The 23,292-nt window shown below is 39.5% G+C and overlaps 1 protein-coding gene across 3 annotated transcripts in view; it reads right to left on the bottom strand.

Annotated features, from left to right (window-relative positions):
* Positions 1-1,102: 1,102 nt before the first annotated feature.
* The window catches only part of SOCS5 (suppressor of cytokine signaling 5), a 34,410-nt gene continuing 12,220 nt past the window's right edge, over positions 1,103-23,292 (bottom strand). For 2 of the 3 annotated variants that reach the window (XM_075089085.1, XM_075089086.1), the window contains exons 2-3: positions 7,763-7,854; positions 1,103-5,441 (exon numbers count right to left, since the gene is read on the bottom strand). In XM_075089085.1, coding sequence (XP_074945186.1) covers positions 3,822-5,429 — 1,608 coding nt within the window. In that variant the 5' untranslated portion in view covers positions 5,430-5,441; positions 7,763-7,854 and the 3' untranslated portion in view covers positions 1,103-3,821. The remainder of the gene's footprint in view (positions 5,442-7,762; positions 7,855-23,292) is intronic. The other variant, XM_075089087.1, reaches the window with a different exon arrangement.

Genomic DNA, 23,292 nt, shown 5'->3' with positions numbered 1-23,292 from the left:
ATCAATGCAAAACAGGGCTTTGACTTATTTTCTTAAGAGAAGTTTCATTCTGCCAAGTAAAATATCTGGACAAGTGGCTGCATGTCCTTAAAGGGTATTTTCAGAAGAGTTATGCCTTTAAAACTGATAAAAACCCCCAACCTGTAGACCCTCATATACAGTCCAAACACAGTATAGTTACTTTTCTCCCATTCCACAGGGACATAAAGAAAGACTTCTCAAAAAAATTTTGATTTAATGCCCTAATTTTTTAAATTTTAATTCTGTTCTGCAAACAATGATCCAGTGACGAGTAAAAACCCCTATGCACTATATGACATTGTTTCATTTACACAATTTTCCAATAGTAAACATGTTCTATGGAAATTAGAATTATTTTAATGTCTCTGTCTTGGTAAACTGGAGCTGCTGCTGACTTTCCAAAATATAACGATGTGTGTATTTACATACCAAGTTGTGCTAAGTATTCAAAGATCCTAATTCTCACACAGCACCATCACCCTGTTCTTTTCAGATATGGTCAAAGATTTTTAAGATTTTTGGCAAAATAATTCTACCAAATAAGCCCTTTCTATAGCCCTTCCTGCAGAAAGGAGAATCACTTCAAAAGAACACTTTACAAGATTGAGGCTCAAATACTTATCTGCCACATAACCAAATTAGGCTGGAATCATGCTAGCATACCTTATTATGCCGAACACCATTGTTAAAAAAAAATTATTGCTTTGTGCACGTCCTGAACATCTGTATAAGGTTTTCTAAACAAAATCAGAAGGTTAAAATTCAAGCATACTCCTCAAACAGAAACGAGGAATCAACTACTTGCGTTCTCAACATACTAACGTTTTAGTGCCTTTAGAACTGAAAATTTATTCATTAAGAAATACACTGCAACTTAAGTAGTCAACGCTCAAGTCTACTATAATTTAAAAAGTGATTATTTTCAGCATAACCACAGTAGCAAGTTATTCTGTATATTTCAGTGAAGCAAAGCTTTAAAAAATTTGTAGAGAAGCAGATCATTCCTCTGTGTGTTTTGAGGGAGCAATAAGTCCTCCCCATAAAGATTATTTACACAAATGCAAGAGCAAACTTTCCAAGATAAGCGTTTGGGGTTTTTATTTTTTTTTTCCAAAGATTCCACCACATGATAAAAAATTAAATGTGTATTCCTGACCACATTGATAATGTCACAGCTAGAATCTTATCAGCTAGTTTATGACAAGCAACTGCAACGGGTGTAAACAAAAAACAGGTCCCTTCACTGGGACAACGCTTGGTTGCAGGTTGACTGTACGATACTAATATCAAAAGCAAGATTTAAAGTAAACTCATCTGGAATTCAGATCCAACTGAGGGAACAGCGAGAACGACACGGTGAAGGTACACTTGGGTGCAATTTCATGCTGGTGACTTTTTCCTCTTTTTATGCTTAGAGCAGATTTTAAACCAGGAGTTGCATATCCAATGACACATACAATTCAAAACTTAAGTGACCATTAGCACATTTGTACACATACTTACATAAACTTAGTATTTACATATTCTAAACAAAGTTCCACTGTAACAGTTGAAGTCTTAACACATGAAAGAAGATAAGCTACTACAAAGAATGCATAACGGGATCACAAATTTTCCACAAGCATATAAACGCATGTTTTAAAGTGCTTTCTGGGTGCTTCAGATTAACCCCTTGCATTATAAGCTTCTATGTAGTGCTGTTCCAGTCATTACAAAATGATTTAAATCATTCCCCTTCAGGTGCATTGTAAGTTCAAGAAAAATGACAACACCATTGATGTAAAAGTTTTAAGCTCTACCAACATAAGTGTATACATTACTTAAGTCAGATGAAGTTGTCAACTACTTTGGTTTATCATAGCTTGGGATAAGTATTTGATAGAACAGAAATTGCACCTCTCCACTGTTAAGTTTACTAAAAAAAATACCCCAACATAAATTGACAGTATTCTTTGGTAAAAACAGGACATTTGACCGGTTTGTGTGTACATCTATTAAATAGTCTAAAAGTGAACCAATGCCACTGCTGTACTGTCAATTTACAGGAATAACCATTCCTTACTCAGTGGGGACCATCAAAACATTAAGCTTAGCAGTTAGCTATGTAACAAGCTGAAACACCTTCAGCAACCGTTACAGGGGATCAATAACGTTTTAGAATACTTTTTGCTTTACATTTATCCTTTACATTACAAAAAATGTAAAATGCTCGATGCCTGCAGACAAGTCCATTACTTTGCAGTGACTACAGAAACATTATTCAACATGTACATTGTTAGGTTTCTGATAAGCATGTACGAAAACCAGGAATATGGTGTGCTGACCAATATTCAACTGCACGGTATTTGTGCATTACCTATACTAAGAAAAGCCTATTAAAAACTCAGTTAACTGCTACAAGTTACTTGAATATATAAAAACAGAGCAGATATACAAGTATAACACTGAACATACTGTACTTTATTAGCACAAAAAGCCAGAACAAGGCACAGCAAGCAGAAAAATACATCAATAGAAGGGTTAGTGTAGCATACAAGAATAACATTTATTGTACTTGCAGCCAAAAACGTTCCCTACCTCGCACAGGTCATTGCCATAGAGAAGTAATATCATACTGTAGCAGCTGGTAAAGAAACTAGGGAGCACTCATAATTGATACAAAACATTAAACAGGGGTCAGGGCATTCAAATAAACTTTAGTGCAAAAATGTCCAAGACAGAACTGTTTTAAGTTCCATCCATTAAATAAGCGAACAGAACTTAGACTCTTGTTTCCAAGTAATCTGTTGAAACTATAATCAGTGCATATTACTTTTAAACATTTTTAAAAGCACAAATGGAAAGATATTTACAAATAAAGTGTAACAGTACCTTTGAAACCTGACTTTTATTTCAGATACGTCAGATTTTGTACTCTGGTTATAATAATTCAATCACTTGTAATTTTCTCTGTAAAAATATCAGACAACTTTAAATAATTAAACATTTTTTCCTCTTCACTATTACCTTCCATTGTAAGTTACTAGCAGTCAGGCCACCAAATTCTGTTTTAGAAAGAAACACAACCTTTTGTTTCATGGCAGTAATCTAATCCCATGAATCAGTAATTCACACTGGAAGGTATTTAACTGTCCAGGACAGCATTACTCTTGCTAACAATGCCACTTAAATCTCCAAGTGTTTAAAACAGAATTACAGTACTGAGCAGGCATATTCAAGTCTTAATGATTAGGAAACCTTATACACTGAGAAAAGTGTGGTTCACCTGTTAGCATCAAAACACAGTTAACGCTTAATGAACTGTTTCTAATGAACTGCTCTTCATTAAAAGAATATAGTCTTATTCACTAGTATTTGGAAACTTGTTTGTGAGTTAAATTAGTACTTTGAGTAGTGGAAAGTTTTCAAGATGATGATTTTAAAAAAATACTTCAAATATTAGCAAAAATGCTCCTCTAATAAAGCCTTTCTTTATTAGCATTATATGAATGCCCCATGGAATATGCCTCATAGTTTCTTCATCCAATTACTACAGCTATAAAAGGGAAACAAAATATTTAGAAATTAGCAAAAATATTTTCATTAGGCCATAATGAAAAACGTGCAGAATTGTGTCTGCTTATTGTTTCCAAGAGGCATCACAACTTAGTTTGATTAACAGCAGGCAGCATCTGACAGGATACTAACACTCAGCTTAAATAGGATATTGCAGAAAAGCTAGACGTTGTTGGTGCGCTCGCTGCAGTTAAACTGTAACACACAAAAAAAAGCATATTCTAGAAGCTTATTCTGATTTCCATTTACTTTGTTTTTATAGGTTCCCGCTCCAGCCATCGCACCCTGACTTTTTGTTTATAGTGATACTCCTTTAGAAAGTCTTGCAACATTGAGGGTAGAGGAAGGTCATCAATTCCATCATACGTAGTGCACCTGCAGATTACTGCCCGGCAGATATACTGCAGACTAAAGGGGAAAGTCCTGTTCAGAGATACAGTAAGTAATGGTTCAAAGAACATGCAAGAGCTAGGGTCTTTGTAGTGTTCCAGAAGCCCTGTAACAGTGGAGGAGTGAAACACACAGGGATCATGGGCATCGAAACTAAAGTTGTGATTCCACTGCTCAATGCGTGCGTGTAGCGATCGGTTATAACGACGGAAGCTCACAGAGAAGAGGTAGTCCTCTTGCGCAGAATCCCTGAGCAAAAAAGTGCCTTCGGGTTTACCCTCCAGAAGTGCTTCTGCTTCATAGCGGTCCATCACACCCCAGTAACATGGGTTACCTGTTATCTGAAGTAAGTCTGGCACAAGGCAATGGATGTAATCAATTTGAGTATGCACTTTCCAAGCCCCCTGCCTGCTGATATGGCCGTGGCTCTCTCCAGACATCTGACGCTGCTTCTGCCTGCGTGACTGCAGACAAAGCGTTGTTGTGTCCTCTTCAGAGTCACAGATCCCTGGCGGTGTTATATTTTTGTCCCCAGTCAGCTCAGTCATACCAGGGGCTAACTTTGGTCCCAGTTTATACAATGGATTAACCTGTGCTGTAGCTTCAAAAGTATGTATTTGGGCGTTGGGAGGGGGATCAACCCCTTCTTCAATACTAAGTCTACGTCTTTCTCTGAGCCTGTCTTCTTCATCTTCGGTGGAAACCAAGGAAGGATCAAATGTGTCAAAAAAAGTTGAATGAGGACTCACAGGCGCTGTGTGTTGCTTAATCAGATGCCACTTCTGAGCCAGATCTGAGCCTGCAGGAAAAGGGCATTTCTCAAGCATTAGTTCAGAGAGATGGATCTTTCTTTTGTTAGAAAACAGAGGTTTGGACTGTTTGCTGTAAGTTCTCATGGGAAAACACAGCCCAACAGTATCTTGTAGACGCTGTCGCAGAGAACGGCTGCCTACTGTCCTGTTTGATACTGCATCCATATCATGGACAGAGCTCACCCCGTACCGTCTCTCCCTCCTCTGCAAACCACTTCGTGTTCTACCAAACCTTTTTTCAGTATCCAAGGAGCTCTGGGTTTTGGTAGAGCAAGAATGCTTCTTCTTCCCACCCCAAGGAGCATGCCGAGAATAAGAGTCCCTTCGAGCAAGTCTAGCTCCCGTCGTGACACACGAGTCATTCTCTTTCTCAATGCTTATTTCAACAATCTGAGGAATTTCTGTGACACAGTTTTGGTTCCGCCTTGAATTCTTTGAAGGACTTAAACCTAACTGCAAAGCAATGTTTTCTCTCAAAGGGCTGCTGGGTTGTTGTTGAGCCAAACCAGTTATCTGGATAGCTTTCTCTTTAGAAGATGAGCAACTATTGGAGTTCACAACTACATTTTCATTTTGGCTTCCACCCTCATGACTGAAGAGATTCTGGCACCTGTATTTGAAATTGTTCCACATCTTTCCCACTTTATCCATGGATTACGTTATCTAAATTCAAGAGGAGAAGAAATATTAAAATATAGTTTAAAAATGAGGACATATCTTCAGTTTCCAATTAATTTACAGACAAAAGATGACTGCTAATTGAACACATCACATTTGGAAAAAGTGCCCTAGTGTTTGCATGGTTACATGGAAGTGACATGGAGCACACCATTTTGATATTTAGAAAAATCACCATGAAGAATATGTTTGGGAAATTACAAACATTTACAAGCAGGCCCTCCCATTTTTCTATAGGCACAGAGGTAGGCCTGATAGTTGTATCTGATGGACAGAAAATATGCTTCATTTTAGGAGGACTTAAGTCATATGTAAGGTATTACTCCCTGATAAGCTTCCAATAAGCGGCAGTAAAACAAACCCTGAAAAAGAACTATTCAAGTCACTCCAATATATGACAGCAGTTAGTGAAATCCAACAAGTGCACTGCAAATGTCCAGCCAGATACACGATCTAAAAGTAAAAGCTCCAGCCGCAGGTCAGAAGTTCCAAGCTATAACTGACAAGATTGGAAAAAAAAAATAGCACAAAAATAGAAATTTAAGGGGGGAAGCATTCAGCATTCTTAGATGAGGCAATCACCAAAAGACAAGGAAAGGCAGTAAGGTATCAGTAGAATTTTAGAATTATAAAGTGTCCGATATATTAATAAAAGCCATACTTATAAAACAAAAAACCGTGTCTGGCTTTATTACTTAAGTTACAAAAGAATGAAAGAGCCCAAGGAGCTTTTCTGTCTTTAGTAAGAGCACTTGAAAGCAGCTCTGCAGCAGAAACATGACGACAGAATCATGAAGATACAGTAAAAAGATAAAAACATTAGCAGTGCGTATTCTGCAACTACCTCTTTAGAAACAGTCTTATAATTGGAACAAGACTGCCAAAAACACAGGACTGCCCTAGGACAGAGAGAAACAGGCTAATTCTGTACTAAAAAAAGTCAGGCAGTGCCAAGCTAAATTAGATCTAATTAAGTTCGGAGAGTAGTGCTACACTTAGAGGACTAAAACATGTCTTATCATCTAATTTAACTCTTAAGGGAAATGGCTCTGTTCTTTGGAAACATTTTGACGCAACATTCCTCTGTTGCTGCAGTTCTTTTCTGTTCACAGCTGGAAAGGAATCTGAAGCAGTGACTGAATGCACTGGGTCTCATGAAATAATGTGGATGATAAACAAGTAAGCAAGACTCTAGTCTAGAAGTCCCTTAAGACAGAAGCTTACAGCCTATAACTTTATAGCAGAGTCCACTGAGACTAGGGAAAAGTCAGAGTTATAGTTTACATGAGAATCATGAAAGGATCATGAACGTGAAACACTGAACTTTTATAGGAACAGAAAGCAAAAGGAGCAAAAGCTTTCTTCCCTTGCCCCTGTTCTCCCCGCCCCCTCCCCAGTAGTTCAGGAAACCCAGCAAGCTACATATCTACATCCAATTGCATAAAATAAAACCTTAAAGAGTTTAGTGTGGATGCAGGGAGGTGTGGGGGGGGGGAAGCGAGGAAATCAGGCCTTAACAGTCTCTGGTGATTACTGTTACAAGTCATTAGCACTGTGTTCTGAACACCACCCAAGGAGTTACTAAGGAAGCAGACACTTGCAGAGCAATGTTATACATAGAAGATGCTACCGAATTCTGTGCATACATAGAAGCATGTAAGCAAATGAGGAAGGAATGTGTTCCTCATTTTAAAAAATTCTTAAATTTGTCAGATCACACACAGATTTGTAGGAACCATACAACCATGTATCATGCCATCACAATAATCATAGCTGTTTGCGGTGTCTCAGAATATCCACTCTGACCAAAAGGCAGTATGTATTTGTTGGCTGCCAGTCTGTCAACACAGTATGTATAAGATTGACTTCTACCCACTTTTCTCTGAAGTTATACATTTCTTTCTCTTCCTAGTCACAGAGATGTTTAACATTTTTGGGAAGGGAAAAGGCAGAGAGTACATAACCTCTGTTCCCTTGGGAAATCAGGCTAGAAACAGTGCACATCGTAGCAACAATGCATTGGAATTACTTTTCTAACCAAAGTCATATGCTGTTCAGTGATGTCTTTTATTCTAAAATTGCTCATTATTGTTCTTCCTTTGCACTATTAGTCTATAATGTCTTTAGACTGTTAGATGGGTGGAAGTTCTCTAAGCTTGCCCAGAAAGTTTTAAGAACAAACAAACCAACCCCTCCACCCACAAAACCCCCACCACACTGGCTTGAAAGACTGTACTTCTCAGAAGTTAAATTTAAGAGTTAACTACTTTTTGTCATACTCAAGAGAATATAGATACCCTTCTTACCCAGAAAAGCATATGAGTCACTGTATCTTGTCTTGAGAATATACCTCAACATGAACTTGCTAGATTCCTTCTCTGAGTTGTGGACATGATTACTACAAAGAGAAAAATGGTATTTTTGTTAGTAGTTAGAATTTTTTCTAGTTTAGATATTTACAATTAGTCACTGGTATCAAAAGGATATTTTACTAATTATATCCTAAATGTGTGCATGGAACTGCCTGCTTATTACATATTTTTAATGCATATTAACATAATCAAATGGCCTCACAGAGCTTACTTGTTCATCCATTAACAACATTTGTCAAATAGAGTCCAGGGGATGACCCTCAAATGAAGCATTTGAGAACCAAGAGCAAAGCCACAGCACCTGGATCACTGTAGTGTCAGGCACAATGGGCATACTCAGCCCTGTAAAAATGGTTTCCCCACATTTTGGTCTCAAGTCCAAAGCAGTGGATCCCAAGCTGTGGTTGGCAGTGCTGTCAAATCACCTCCTACTGCCTCTCCTCCTTGTTTCCAGCTGCTACATTACATCAAAAGGCAGCTAAAAATACACACTTTTCTAATATTACTTTTCCAGGTAAGCAACTGCTGTACTTGCCACAAGGATGTATTATGATTGTGAAGCAAGAGGAATACGAACCATGATTCTAAAAATGGGAAAGTAACTGGAATAGAAGACAACAACTTTATTAAGAGTGTAGGTCAGCACTTCCCTAAAATAACCATCATTGTTTTTCAGAAATGCAAGAGGAGCTAAGGGATTTAATATGCTCACACCACTGTCAGAAATCTAACGGTAACAGGACAGAGGAGAATAATTTGCTTCTCCACACTAGAACCAAGCCCAGGACAGCAGTAAGAGTTAACAGAAAACATTAGGAACATATGTTAAAGCTTACATGCAGAACAGGAAGGAAAATATTAAAATATGATGCATACTCACTGGAATAAAAAAACCTATGGGGTTAGAGCAATGACTAGGTGAATATTAAAAGTTAATATTCCTAGGCAGAAACTCCAGAGTAATGTCAGAAAATTACCAAACGTTATTAGCTTCCATTCACCTCCAGAAGCACCAACATTGCTGAAATGCTTTTCAAGTTAGGCCATATTACTACTATCAAAAGATTCTGTAAAAGTAATCTTTCGAGACAGCAACTGTTACAAGTACAAAATCTTAGTACAAAATGAAGATTAAAGCAAAAATTAAGTTCTTTTGCAACTTTTAACATTTATACCCATTTCTTTTTTCCCCATTATGTTCCTAGCAGTCTAAAAACACAAGTCAGTAAAACCTACTATAATTGGTTCAGAGCAAAGCCTTAACAGAGCAAACAAAAGGTAAAGTTGCTCAAATAAGGGCTATACAATTTTCAGTAAAGCCTTACTTAAAACATCAGGTCATTCAGGCCTCCGAAGACATACCTGCAATCCACATAAAACCAGTAATGCTGTTTTACTGGGCACAGTTGGCAAAGGGGCTGCATACTAACCATTTTAACTCATTAAAAATACAAAAAGGACACGGAAGCTTATCTTGAAGTTTCATGCTTAACTTTATACATCACTATTACTATTATTCCTCAGTTCTGCTCAGAAACATGAACAGTCAATGCACCACCTATCACATCACCATTGCTAGTCAGCTGACACAGCCTGTTGGACAAGCTGCCCTGTAGCTCCAGGAAGGAGTGGTTGCTTTGGGAACCATCCTTTGCTAATGCAAAACAGTTTCTCAAATTTGGGTGACTGTCTCAGTTAAACCTCTCAACCTTGTGTTAGAATAAAACTTGAGTCACTGGTAAAGTATTTTATATTCAATCTAGTAATTTCAAATTAGTTTAAATCAATGTGCAACAAATGTGTGGTTTCATGGATTTGTGGCAGCGCTAAGGTTGACAAAATACAAATTACTTCTGAACTGGCCCTAAAGCCACCCTGGTTTTACGAAGGAGCACTGCCAGTGGTTATTTTATCCTGAACGGAAAATAAATTTAATTCCACCAAAATCCACAAGGTGAATTAATCAATTTGTAGATTTTTCAAGAAAAAGAGAAGTTATACTAATGCTTCTAAAACAATCTCTTTTAAACTAAAAATTATTTCTTTCTCCTTTAAACTGGCATAATTTATCTTAAAAAAATAACAGGTAGTATGCACTCTACAGGGATTACAGAAGAAATTAGAAGAAATCATGTATAACATGATTTAAATAAAGACAACAGTTACAACCTGTTTCTAATCCTGGAATACCACATATTAATAGATTACTGTGAAAACTTGGACCATTCTTTCCAGAAGTATCACAAGATCTAGCCAGAGCTTTCTGCCTCTAACTTCTTAGGAAGAACATTCAAAGCCAAAGTTGTGCTCTGTCCTAAAGATAATACACTTGTTTCACACTGTTACCCAATTTAAAAATTACTTGATATGGTAAATTACATTCAAAATATTAACTCCTAAAAATATACCACCTTCACAAAAGCTGGTACACGGCATAACGTATGACACCTTACAAAACAGGTGGAGTATGCTTATTTCAAAAACAATCTGCAAGATTCTTTCTTTTGGTATTTTCACATGACAATAGCTTCAAAACATTGACAGATAAGGACAAAACATTGAAGGAAAACAAACCAGACCATCCTTTCAAGTCAAAAAAAACAATAACCTGAAAGGGGAGGGAAAAGGGGAAGGAGATAAATCAGTCTCTCTGCTCCTTGCACACTGTTTAGTTCAATGTTAGCATGAGCCTACACAGGGAAGCAGGCTGACACATCCCGTGACACTGGCGCACATCACCTGGGACCATGGAGGTAGAATTAAAAGGAATGGAGGGAGACTACACTTATTTCAATTGTTCCTTACTTTAAAATTATTCACTTAGCAGTGATGAGAGACTCCATTATTAAAGACATTTGCTTCCATTAAGGTATGCTTGCTGAAGAGGTTAATGTCCTATTTACACGTTGCCAAACGCCTGCTGTAGGCTACTGCTCCTAGGGATGCACTAACAAAGCTGCTCACATAAGCACTCCTCAACCTTATTCAGTCAAAATGAATAAAGCTGGCAAACACCTACTGTTTAAAGTAACCCACTTGAGGAAGGAAGAAAGGGCAATACTAAGGATTACAAAGCAGTTTCCTCCCTTCCAATACACATTCCAGAAATAATAGATTACTACTGCAATGCTAGAGACAACATTTCTTAAAAAACAAGGAATATATTGGCTTAAATGGAACCATGCCTTTTTCTACAGACGCACAAAAATGTGCTCACTGCAGACAGCATGAAGAACTGCTTTGGAGGGCTGGAAGGGAGAGGTGGCTGGGGTTTTTTTTAACTAGACAAGGTAAAGGGGCCAAATGTCTCAAGTGCTCATGAAAGCCTTATTAGGGCAAAAGTACTCCTCTTTTCTGCCTAGTAGGCTCTGATAATTTGGAAGTGCAATTGCATAGGAGAAGAATCCGAAGGTCTGAATCCCCAAATCAAAACTCAAACGTGCCAAGAAGAGGTAAAGGATACTGAACTGCAATCCAACAACACACAAAATTGGCTTAAGTCAGCACTGCAACCAAAAGAAATGGTGACAGCCTCTTCCTGGCCACCTGTGCTGGTGCAGGGGGTGGCCTGTACACCGTATGGCTTGCTCAGTCAACCAGCTCAAGGAACTGATCCAGACTAAAATTAATTCTCAGAAAAGGGTCTCAATCATTTACTCCATCTGGTTTATGACTTCTATATAAACATTCATGTTAACACAAGGGAGGAGCAGATGAGGAGGGAAGAAACAGTAGCCAGGGAAAAGCCTGCTTCCTTCCACAGCAGCCGTGATTTGTTCTGCTCACAATATTAAGACCTTAAGTGGCTACTCTGAAGAGAAATCTCAGTTTGAAGCCTATATATTAGTCAACTGTGGGGCTCTGGCTGTGAAGACAGAGATTAGGTCTCTAAGTTGTTGCTTTGAACATTCATGTTGAAAGTTCAGCCACTGAAAAAGTTTACTTAAAAAAAATGCTGAGTTGGCTTGATGATTCCTGCTAAAACACAGGGAAAGCTACAAGATTCAAAGAAAATCTAAAAATCCCTGAAACAAAAAGAACAGAATGTGAACAACACTGAACCAAAAATAGAGAGACAATTGTTTCTGAAGTACTCTTTTCCCTGGCCTTACACAAGTCTAGTGGATAATAATACAACCATCATGAACAAAGCTAGTATTTCTATTTATATAAGAATCACAGACCTACACATAAGCATAAGTTTCCAATATTAATACAGAAATAATGCTATACAGATCTACTGAGAACTCCACAAACTGGTAGATATCTATGGTAGAAGCTCTGCAAATTCAATAATATTATACATATTAATTCCAAGTAGACACCCTCAATTCATTTAGGCAGTATCCTGATGGTCACTCATCATAACATGTAAATCCACACAAGCAACTTTAAGTCACCTCCACACACCCGAAGTGTGAAGTGCTAACCTCACCTTATCAACTGAAAAAGTAAAAGCAGCAGCATTAAGTTATCAAAGGAAGGTACCCACTACAGAAGAGAACTCTAGGTGACTCGCTGAAATAATGTTTTCTGTACTGCTATGTTTAACTCTCCTCATACAGAAGCTGCCAATATACTTTTTTTAAATTCATGTGGGCAGAATAAATGGTTCTAGTCAGTGTTCAAGTTAAGTGCAGCAGCCCTCTTGATGACCTCTGCAAAAGCCATAAGTACTCTGAGAAAAAGTTACGGAGCTCTCCCCTAGCAGTACAGAATTTGTTTCTACTTTTAAGAACACTAACAAAGCATATCCTTCTCTATCAAGTTCTGAAATATAAACAGGTCTCCAATTGATATAAAGAGTGATCTAAGGGTTATTCGTATGTAATTCTTGGGAGTTCCGAGTTAAGGAAAAGCATACCTTAATAGCTATGCCTCACTAAAAGCAAAGGAAATTGGAAGCGAAGTTGAAAAGATGGGTCAATCATATCCCACATTCTTGACTAGCTCAGTAGAAACATCTCATTTAAGATACTTTGTAAACAGAGCATTTCATTCAATTGCAAATTGGCTATTTTGCAAACAGATAGTTCTTCTGTTCTGGGATCAATTTATACTGTTTTAACAGCCTTATTTCTCACTACATTCTTCAAAACCTCAGCAGCCTGCCTAATGCCTCTCCCTCACCACAGTACCCTTGCCCCTCACCAGCTTACAACATATCTCCTTTACACACAGGGCTCTTCTCACACACCCAGCTACTTCCCATGTTTCCTTTCTACATGACCAAGCAAAAGATCACATTCTCTAATACAAACTAGCTAGCTGCCACCTCTTAAAATTTATAAAAATAAAGCTCTACTTATCTTTCTCCAGTGATGTATCTACAATGGTGACTACACAGGAAAAAGCAGTATTACTACTCATGCAACTTGCAAGACATTTTAAAAAGCAACTGAGAAGAGTGACAAGCTACACTGTGATTTCTTCGGAATGGCAATTTAAAAAGTTAGTGTTAACCTGAAGGCTAAAGATCACTACACGCACTTAAAAAACATCTCCTGCACTCTGAGTTGCTTAGTTCATTAAATTTGCCATTTCTGATGAAAATAAGAACACACTGAGGTTTTATGGATAGCATCTGTATTTTTTGTTCCCTTACAATTTTACTGGAGCAAAACACTTCATAGTAACAAGGTCATATACACATGTAAGACAAGAAAACTCAGGAAAATTCTACATCTAAATATGATTATCTTGTTGCAGCAACATAAATTACTTGAAATGTTTAAGAATATGAAACATTTAATTATAGTACAACTATATTAACAGATGACCTGTAAATTGGTAAAACTCCCCTGAGCCACTGCAATACTGAAGAGAGATTAAACTTCAAGCTAGTGGGGAGAAAATCACTGGACCAGCCTAGTGTCTTTTCCAGCTACAGCTTTGGTCTACATGAAGCAGAAGGTGGCCTGGGATGGACAGTTCTGATAGCATCCACAAATTTATCAAGTGGCCTTCATAAGGACTCAACTCCCAACTTACATTCTTTCATGCTAGGAGCTTGGCAAGTAAACTCTATCACTATAGCACCACTGGCAATCTTAGATCAGTTTCTGTATAAAACATGTTTTCATAAAATAGAAGCATATTTGAATAACTGCAGAATGAGACCAGGGGATTTAACCTGCAAAGTATTTGGCAAGCAAGGAGTTAAAATCCTGCCTAAGACTACCCCACAGCTGCTGTCAGCAGTCAGGCTTGTCAAGAGAAGCTCTGGGCTGTCTTGACAAGACTAATTGGCAGCAAGCACCTGGTTCCCTAGGCTGGGCCAGGGTAGGTAAAAGAATATAAACCCTGCAAAGAAGCAGCAGCTGGAAGGCTGCCAGTAGGTCTAGCCTGTTTCATGTTTTCACTTTGATCCACAGGCAACTGTATCCCAGACTATATCCAGTTAGAGCCATCAGAAACATTTTTCTGCAACTTTCCAGCTGAAAGGAACCCATGCTTTATGGTTCTGTACCTGTGAGCTCTGCCACTGAGTGCCCACCTAGCCTTGCTGTGCAGGGTTACGCTGCGGCACAGCCAACTGCAACATCAACACTATTATTAAATTGCAGTGGAATTGAAATTGTGGTTTTCAAATGCCACCAAAAACTAACGAAAGGCATTATTATAACTTTAAAATTATGGACTAATATGCCAGAAAAATAAAAACTAAGACTGTCCTAGGTATTCTGTATATTGGACATACAAAGCATGTGCAATGACAGCTTATGATACAGAGGAAATTACAGTGCATCTTTAAGGAAAGGAAAAAAGTAAAAAACCATACACCCAAAAACCCCACAGCATTCTGGAAACTAGCTAAAAGTAGACTGCACAAACTACTTCAAGCAGGACTTCCAAAAGTGTGAAAAGACACTTGGAATATATTTTGACCTCTACCAGGAATCATGATTTCAGTGAATTTGCCGCTTTTTGAAACTCTGCCCTTTGTTTTTTTGCAATATTAAAATCCAAGTTAAAAAAATTAAATCATTAGCCATGCAGATTTAGTCCCTGAGATAGGGAGATTTTTCTTAGGACTAAGGGAAAAAATATATTGGTTTGTTAGCTTAGCAGAGTTTTATATGATTGAACCAACAAGTGTCTAATTATATATAGACACATACAAGCTATAAATATTAATACATATAATATATACAATGTTCTTCAGATTTTAATTTTTTGTGCAAGGCAGTTTAAGTATAAATACCGAAGAATCAGAATTAAATTTCTTTAAAGCAAAGCACTCAGCAGAGACTATATCTATGCCTCTGCCAAGTTTCACGTTTTAGGCTTTTTACTTCTAGCTTGCTAGTCAAGAATTCCAACAATGTACAGTAGCATGAATATTTCCATAACTTAAAAAACTGGCTATTTAGAAGTGTTAACAGGAAAAGTCAATACTTGTCTTTCATACAGAGGTTGTATACATTTCAGTCAATAAGTGTTAATGCAGAATTATGGAGTTTGTGAAATCAAGAGGCTGTAACGGAGCTGCCCGATAGTCACACCACTGGTATCGTTAGAACAAACCCACCCTAACAGCCATGGAGCACACTGCTCTGTTTTTAATTGAACACATTATATAAACAATTGCACCGTTCCTTTAATTGACAGTGATGTTAAACAGTACTAATGCAAAGATTCATTAGCAATCTTTAAACAGAAAAAGCTCAGTGTAATGAGATTATAAATTACTAAGTTCAGAGTTACTGCTCTAACAAAAAGTTTCTCAAAATGACAGCACAACAAAGCAGCCACCTCTCTGCCAAGTCTGCTCACCTTTTGTATTCTGCACCTTTATACAATGAAGACTAATGAGTAAATTTAGAGGCCCTCTTGGTCTCTACTCATGGGCAAGGAGACTTCTGCGTTTTTAAATTGAATGCCCATGATTCAAAATATATTATCAGGATGTACCATAAAATATTCAAGAAAAAAATCCAACTCTTCACATTGCCAAAAATGTAAGACTATCACTATATGCACAGGATAAGCATCAGAGACTGAACAACCATTGATAAAGAAGTCAGGTCTATCTTTCCTCTTAAGAGCATCTACTGCCGCAATCCATTACAACCAAGTTGTTAACCAAATTACTACACTATTATCTAATCTTTAGGGAGCTGGCTCCTATTGCATAGTGAGATGCAAAGAAGGTGATACAGTTGTCAATATGTGGCTACATCTTTCTCATTGGCCTTATATAATGCAATCAGTTCCAATATATTGGAATGAAATGCTTATTCTAGCAAAGAAGTGCCTGTATATGTTAAGTCCCTATAGGATGAGAATTTTAAGAAAAAGGTGTGTGTTTGTTTAGCTCCTAAATGCTTCTGAAAATAAAATATATAAATGCTTTGCCTTTTGATGTCATCTATCTAATCCTAGAGCCGACTCCAGTTTTCACTAGGGATTGTCACACCAAGACCTAGTCATAGACCAATAACCCGCTGGTTAGCTAACATGCATTCCTATTGATGAATAGGGAAATGGCAACTCCCTCACCTGTGATACCACTCTAATGCCCAACACACACAACTCATTCAGTATTTTAAAGTCAAAGTTATCTATGGGCTCCTGTCTGATACTGTTAAGTAGAAGTTATAGGCTACAGGAACTAAAGGAAGATGCAGCAAAGGAATGGACTAGAAAAATTAATCTTTACAACAGCACTACCAGCTGCATGAGACTAATAAAACTAATAATCCTCTCTTGCCCTTAAGCAGGTCTATGAAAGAGATTCAGTTGTATGAATGGTGTAAGAGACTGCATTTCATGCAGAAAGTTTGCACCACCACATAAAACTGAGCAAACCTAAATCAGACAACTACTGGATGATGAACTTGTCAGAGAGCAGGTATTTAAAAAAAGCACTACACACAAACCCAAACAAATCCCAAAACACAACAGGGACAAAGTAAGCAATTGATGCTATTTCACCGTATCAGCTTGAGACGATAATTTACCATCCCCTGCATGGAAGGAACAGAAGAGCACAGGTCTTTCTCAGTTGTTTCTCATTAGCAGAATTTAGCCATAGCAAGGGCACCCTAAGGGTGCTAGTCCATAACTAACCTACCACTGCTTTGCTGCTCTTAAAAGGGATATTCCTGCTTCCCTCCCATCCCTTTGCATGAGTTCCAACATTCACCTGACCTCTATTTTCACTATAAGCTAATTAATGGAAGCACCAGACAAAGAAACAGAACTTCTCCTAGAAAACAGAAGCCAGGAGCAACAAGCAACAGTGTGAGGGTAGGAGCAGCTCAGGGGTCTTCTGCAAAGAGAGAAAGGGAGAAGAACCATCTCTATGAGCAGCAATGAGCTGTTAATACTTGGCTTAGTCATTTCTGTGAAACCCCACTCCTTAACATTAAACCATATTCTCCTTATACCAGGAAACACGTTTTATTCAAAGAAAGCTGAGAAAACCTGCTTTGTAATATCTCAGTTAGTGATAGCCTTGGCTGCAGTGATCATAATATTGTGGAGTTCGGGATCCTGCTGAGCATGCTGAAGGTCAGTTCTAAGACAAAGGTTCTAGATTTTGGAAGTGCAAACTTCAGCTCACTCAGGGCTCAGTTGGGACGGATACTGTGGGATGCTTCCATGGAAGACAAAGGAGCTACTGAGTGCTGGGAGTTCTTCAAGAACTCTCGGAAGCACAAAATCAGTTATCCCATATAAAGGTAAGGGAAGTAAGTAGAGCAAGAGGCCCCCTTGGCTCAACCACAAACCCCTGGGTCTACTCAAATCCAAAAGGTACACATACAAGAGATGTAGCTCTCAACGGATAATCCTCCACTTCTCCAAGGGCATTGCCAGAGCATGCAGAGGTGCAGTTAGAAAAGCAAAAGCCCAGCTTGAATTGAAACTGGTCATAGATGTCAAAAATAACAAGCAAGGTTTCTTCAGGTATGTCAACCACAAGCAGAAACAGAAGGAACACACAGGCCCACTGTTAAACAGAAAAGGAGAGTCAGTCACCAACGATGCTGAAAAGGCAGAGGTCCTCAACACTTTCTTCACCTCTGTCTTTACCAACACTGTTGGGTCCCAGGTTTTGGGAATGAAATTCCTGGTTGATCCAAACACCGACCTACCATCAGTGAAGGAGGAGTTAGTATGTGAATTACTACAGGAGCTTGGCCCCTACAAATCGATGGGTCCTGATGCCATCCACCCAAGGGTGTTAAGAGAGCTGGCGGACATCATGGCAAGGCCACTCGCCATAATCTTCGAGAAGTCATGGAGAACAGGGGATGACCCAGAGGACTGGAAGGCAGCAGATGTTACCCCTATCTACAAGAAAGGCTCGAGGGAGGATCCAGGTAACTATAGGCCCATCAGCTTTACTTCAATCCCTGGGCAAGCTATGGAATGAATCCTCCTGGGGGCCATCACAGTGAAATGAAGGACATGATTGGGAAAAGCCAACATGGCTTCACTAAGGGCAGATTGTGCTTGACAAGCCTGGTGGCCTTCTATGACAAGTGACTTGCCTGGCTGACATGGGGCGGGCGGTGGACATTGTCTACCTGGACTTCTCCGAGGCCTTTGATATGGTCCCCCACGGCCTGCTCCTGGAGAAATTAATGCATTATGGCCTAGGCAAGTGGTCTGTGCAGTGGGTGGGGAACTGGCTGACAGGCCGCACCCAAAGGGTGGTGATAAATAGCTCTTTTTCCAAGTGGCAACCTGTCACTAGTGGAGTCCCCCAGGGATCGATATTGGGCCCAATGGTATTCAACATCTTTATAAGTGATCTGGGTAACGGCATCAAGTGTAGCCTGATGAATTTTGCAGATGACACCAAATTGAGTGGGGAAGTAGACATTCCAGAAGGGAGAGCTGCTCTGTAGGAAGATCTGGATTGGCTGGAAGAGTGGGCCAACAAGAACCTTAAGTTCAACAAGGAAAAGGATATGGTCTTGCACCTGGGAAAACATAATCCAGGAGTACAGCACAGACTGGGATCCGCCTGGCCGGAGAGTAGCTCTGTGGAAAGGGACCTGGGGGTCCTGGTGGACAGGAAGCTCAACATGAGTGAACAGTGTGCTGCTGCAGCCAAGAAGGCCAACAGGATGCTGGGTTGCATCAAAAAGGGCATCACCAGTGGAGATAAAGAAGTCATTATCCCACTCTACTCAGCGCTTGTCAGGCCACATCTGGAATACTGTGTATAGTTCTGGTCCCGCTCTACAAAAGAGATGTGGACAGGCTGGAAGGGGTCCAGAGAAGGGCCACCAAGACAATCAAAGGACTGAGAAGCCTGCCGTACGAGGATAGGCTGGAAGAACTAGGTTTGTTCAGCCTTGAGAAAAGGAGGCTCAGAGGGGATCTCATCACCGTGTACCAGTTCTTAAGGGGTAGCTACAAAGAAGGTGGAGACCCCCTTTTTACAAGGAGTCACATGGAGAGGACAAGGGGGTATGGACACAAGTTGCTCTTGGGGAGATTCCGATTGGACACCAGAGGGAAATTTTTCACACTGAGGACAGTCAACCACTGGAATAATCTCCCCAGGGAAGTGGTTGACTCGGCCACGTAGGACACTTTTAAGATTAGGCTGGACAAGGTGCTGGGCCATCTTGTCTAGACCATGCTCTTCCTAGAAAGGTTGGACTAGATCCCTGAGGTCCCTTCCAACCTGTGATTCTGTGAAAGATTAAATGAAAGCCATAACTGTGCAGCAAAAAGATAAAATAAAGCCTTGAGACTAAGACTCGTCTAGAAAAACACTGTACTTTTCTGAAGGCTCAAGAGCCATAACACTGTTAACAGGAAAAACTATTAACAAAAATACAAGCACTATTCCTCCAATTTTTCAAAAGGACGGTTCAACTGTTACCTAAATACCAGACGATGTACATGAACATTTTCAAAACAGGGACAGCCTGTTCAATAAATTATTTCAGGAAGCTATGATCATTAAGTATCCTCCATGATGAGGAATTTGATTCTTGATGTAGAAGTACAAGTTTCCTCCATTTATCATTAGGAGACGTGGCAGTTTCCACATCTAGCTACTGTCACATAGTGGCCAGGAGTTCCAGATGGAGAAAATGCACAGTGATCACAAGAATGAGAATTCCAAATTCTCATTCGTAGATGAAAAATTAAGACATTTTGTTGAGATATCCATGATGCCATAGCTTGAGCATCCCCTCCCCCCCAACCATTAGATAAAGCTGAGGGGTCTGAATAGCTAAAACCAGTTATGCAACTTCACACAGGTCTCAAACTCTTCTGCTATAGGTTGGCAGGAGGCTACCAGTCAGGTGGGGGAAAGGAGGGGAAAACCAGAACACTGCAAATGTCTGATAGCACTGGTATCAGTGGCACATAGGCATGCAGGGCTAATCTGTAGTAACTTAAAATCCGTCATGATTTGAAGGAAAACAAAGATTTACCTTCGAAAGATCTGATAAGCAGCCAGACTGGAACACCTTTCAGCAAAATCTGCTTAATTCCACACTGAACAAACATGGGAAAGAAACTCCTGCTCAACCAGGTACTAACTTCCTGTGAAGTTCACATTGCTGCTGTGGGCTCTGCTGCTAGTTCAGAGGAAGGACATCAATAAAACTCAGTGAAAGCTCTCACACAACTTCAAGTGTCTACATAAGTGACATGGATTTTGCTACCAGGGAAATGCGTTAAAAAAAAGGACACTTGAAGCTGTACAGTGCCAACCGCCTCAAGAGCAGCAGAGAAATTGAGCCTAGTTGGTGGGCTTAAAGTCTTCTTCCCAACAAGAGGGACATGCCTTTGGAAAACACTTTTTCCTTTTTCCCCTTTTTTAAAAAAATAATTTATTACCATAACTTAATGCTTTGCATTATCAGACCACGTTCAGCAGATTTCTGTAGCTTTCTGATTTGGTCTGAATATTATAGGCCAGGCAGCTACCTAAAATAGTTCAAAGTTGAAGTTGTTTCAGGAAAAGCATCCAAGAAAGTTACATTTTGGCTGTATTAAAACACCCTACCCTCCTCATCTTATAAATTCAGGAAATGTGGACTTTGTGTGGAACGTCTTATAGAAGTACAGCCAAACTTCATCCAGTTTGGAACTCCTGAAGCAAAAAACCTTTAGGTTCATTGTCTCAGTAGTCTTTCCAGATTTTATCTGTTAAGGTCACTAGAGAATCAGACTGATCTTTTCTGAATGACTGTCACAGCAATCGGTACTGACCAAACACGTATACCCTACTCATACGCAGTGACACAGTGCATTCCCTACAACCCAGTTACACATTAGTATGATGAGTGGCATCCTTGTTATGCTCAGAAGTAACATATCTGTTCACGTGTGGGAGAAGCCAAGCTTCAGCCCAGCATGGATACCTCACCTCTAAAAAAAGGTCTTAACACAGTCAAAGTCACAGTCAAGAGTGGTAGGATTCTGGAGGTATTGGGGAACTGATGGGACAGGAAAGGAGGAGGAATGAGTGCACAGCTCTGGAGCTGACATGTGCCAGGGCTGTCTCACAGAGATTTCCCACCTGGCTTTGTGCCCTAAGACCCCTCTCAGCCCCCCCCAATTAACTTGGGACAATTCCGGTTCCCAGGCTCTGCACAGCTTACTGCTGTCCAGAGATGTATTTGAAAGAAAAATCCTGCTTGAGTACACAGAGTGCAGACAGTCTCCAGGGAATTCCACCAGGAAACATTGCCATGTCCAGATCAGAGACTTTCAAAAAGAGAATTGGCTCAATTTTGGCAGGTACTCATAAAATTAAAACATTACATCTCAGCCAGAGGTCACCCACTGACAAATTTCAAGTACACATTCCAGTTCAGAGGTGCACTACAATATTTTAAAGAAGAGACTGCCATAAAAATATGGCACAGACAATTATTCTAGTTTTGTTTCTGAAAACAGATGAAGAATTTTGGCAGGAAGCTTTAAACAAAATTAAACCCAAGGCAAAAAGAAAAGAGATAAAGGGTTTCAGTCCAAAAGCTCAGAGCTCAGCAAAGTTATAAACAAGTGAATACAGCATCCCTTAAAATTTTTCTAACACTTCCTATTATCTATGGAAGTAGGGGAAGAAGAAAGACGACCAGTGGGAACAATGACTCATGTGTGAACTCCCATTCTCATTTATGCAACAATGCACTTCACTACAGAAGTTTACAGCTGCACAACAAAATAGGACACTTTGTCAATGATACAGAATCACAACTATCCAAATTGTCCATTAAGAGTTTGCAAATTGATGGGTGAACAACTAGATGCTCCAAGTTATTTGCGTAATGGACAATGTCAGGTTCAGTGAAATGACAAAGCAGGATGATCCGGCAAACAAATAAAACATAAGCTTACCTTCCTCTCTAAAAATTCCAACTAGTTGTTTACTCATTGAGATGAGATAACATTAACACTCTGTTCAATCTTTTCTCCAGAAAACACTGTATGAAAGGCAAATCAGAGTGAGCTTTGCAAGCCTCAGAGATACTACACGGAATTGGAAGACTTAACAGCCTTGATCCTGTACAGCGGTATACTCCATCCTAAGAATACCAAGTGAAGGCAGCGAACAAGAAAGTAAAGCAACATGGACATATACAGAACACAATATTCTCTTAAGTTATTACAGAGAATGGAGGACTTTCAGTTACACAGTAAGCAGGAGCTAAAGTCCACAAGGACCAGGTAAGACCCCTCAAAGAGTCTGAGAAGAGAAGAAATGCCACCTCTACAGTAGGAAAACACAATGACCAGGAGAGGTTTTTCTTCACTCTTCTGAATTCCTTCCAAGCAGACCTGGGCATCCTATTTAACTTCAAATCAGATGTAAATAAAACTAGAAACAGCCATGGCCACTGACTCTTTACTTCCAGTTACCACTGCTCAACTTCCACTATGGGCAATATAAAGCTATTTGAAGTATCATGAGAAGAGTAATACACACAGCCAGCCTAAAATTGGAATACCTTTGAATACAGCTATACCTGGTTGAAAGTTATACCTTTGTCTAAATAATAGTAGTTTATTGGGGGGTGGGGGGGGGGGGGGTGGGGGGGATGGTGGTGTTAGAATAGGCTATTTCAATTGGAAGGGACCTACAACCATCATCTAGCCCAACTGCCTGACCAAAAGTTAAAGCACGTTACTAAGGCCATTGTCCAAATGCCTCTTAAACACTGCCAGTCTTGGGACATCAACTACCTCCCTAGGAAGCCATTTCCAGTGTTTGAACACTGTAACACTGTAAAGTAATGAAATGCTTCCTAATATCCCATCTAAACCTCCCCTGGCACAGCTTTGAACCATTCCCTCTCGTACTATCACTAGATGCCAGGGAGAAGAGATCTCCACCTCCCCTCCTCAGGAAGCTGTAGAAAGCAATGTTGTTGCCCCTCAGCCTCCTTTTCCCCAAATTAGACAAGCCTAGAGACCTTAGCTACTCATCACAGGACATTGCTTCCAGCCCTTTCATCAGCTTTGTTGCCCTCCTC

The sequence above is a fragment of the Phalacrocorax aristotelis genome, chromosome 3 (genome assembly GCF_949628215.1).
Source record: "Phalacrocorax aristotelis chromosome 3, bGulAri2.1, whole genome shotgun sequence".
In the NCBI taxonomy this organism is placed as follows: Eukaryota; Metazoa; Chordata; class Aves; order Suliformes; family Phalacrocoracidae; genus Phalacrocorax; species Phalacrocorax aristotelis.
This window is presented reverse-complemented; position numbering and strand designations above follow the sequence as displayed.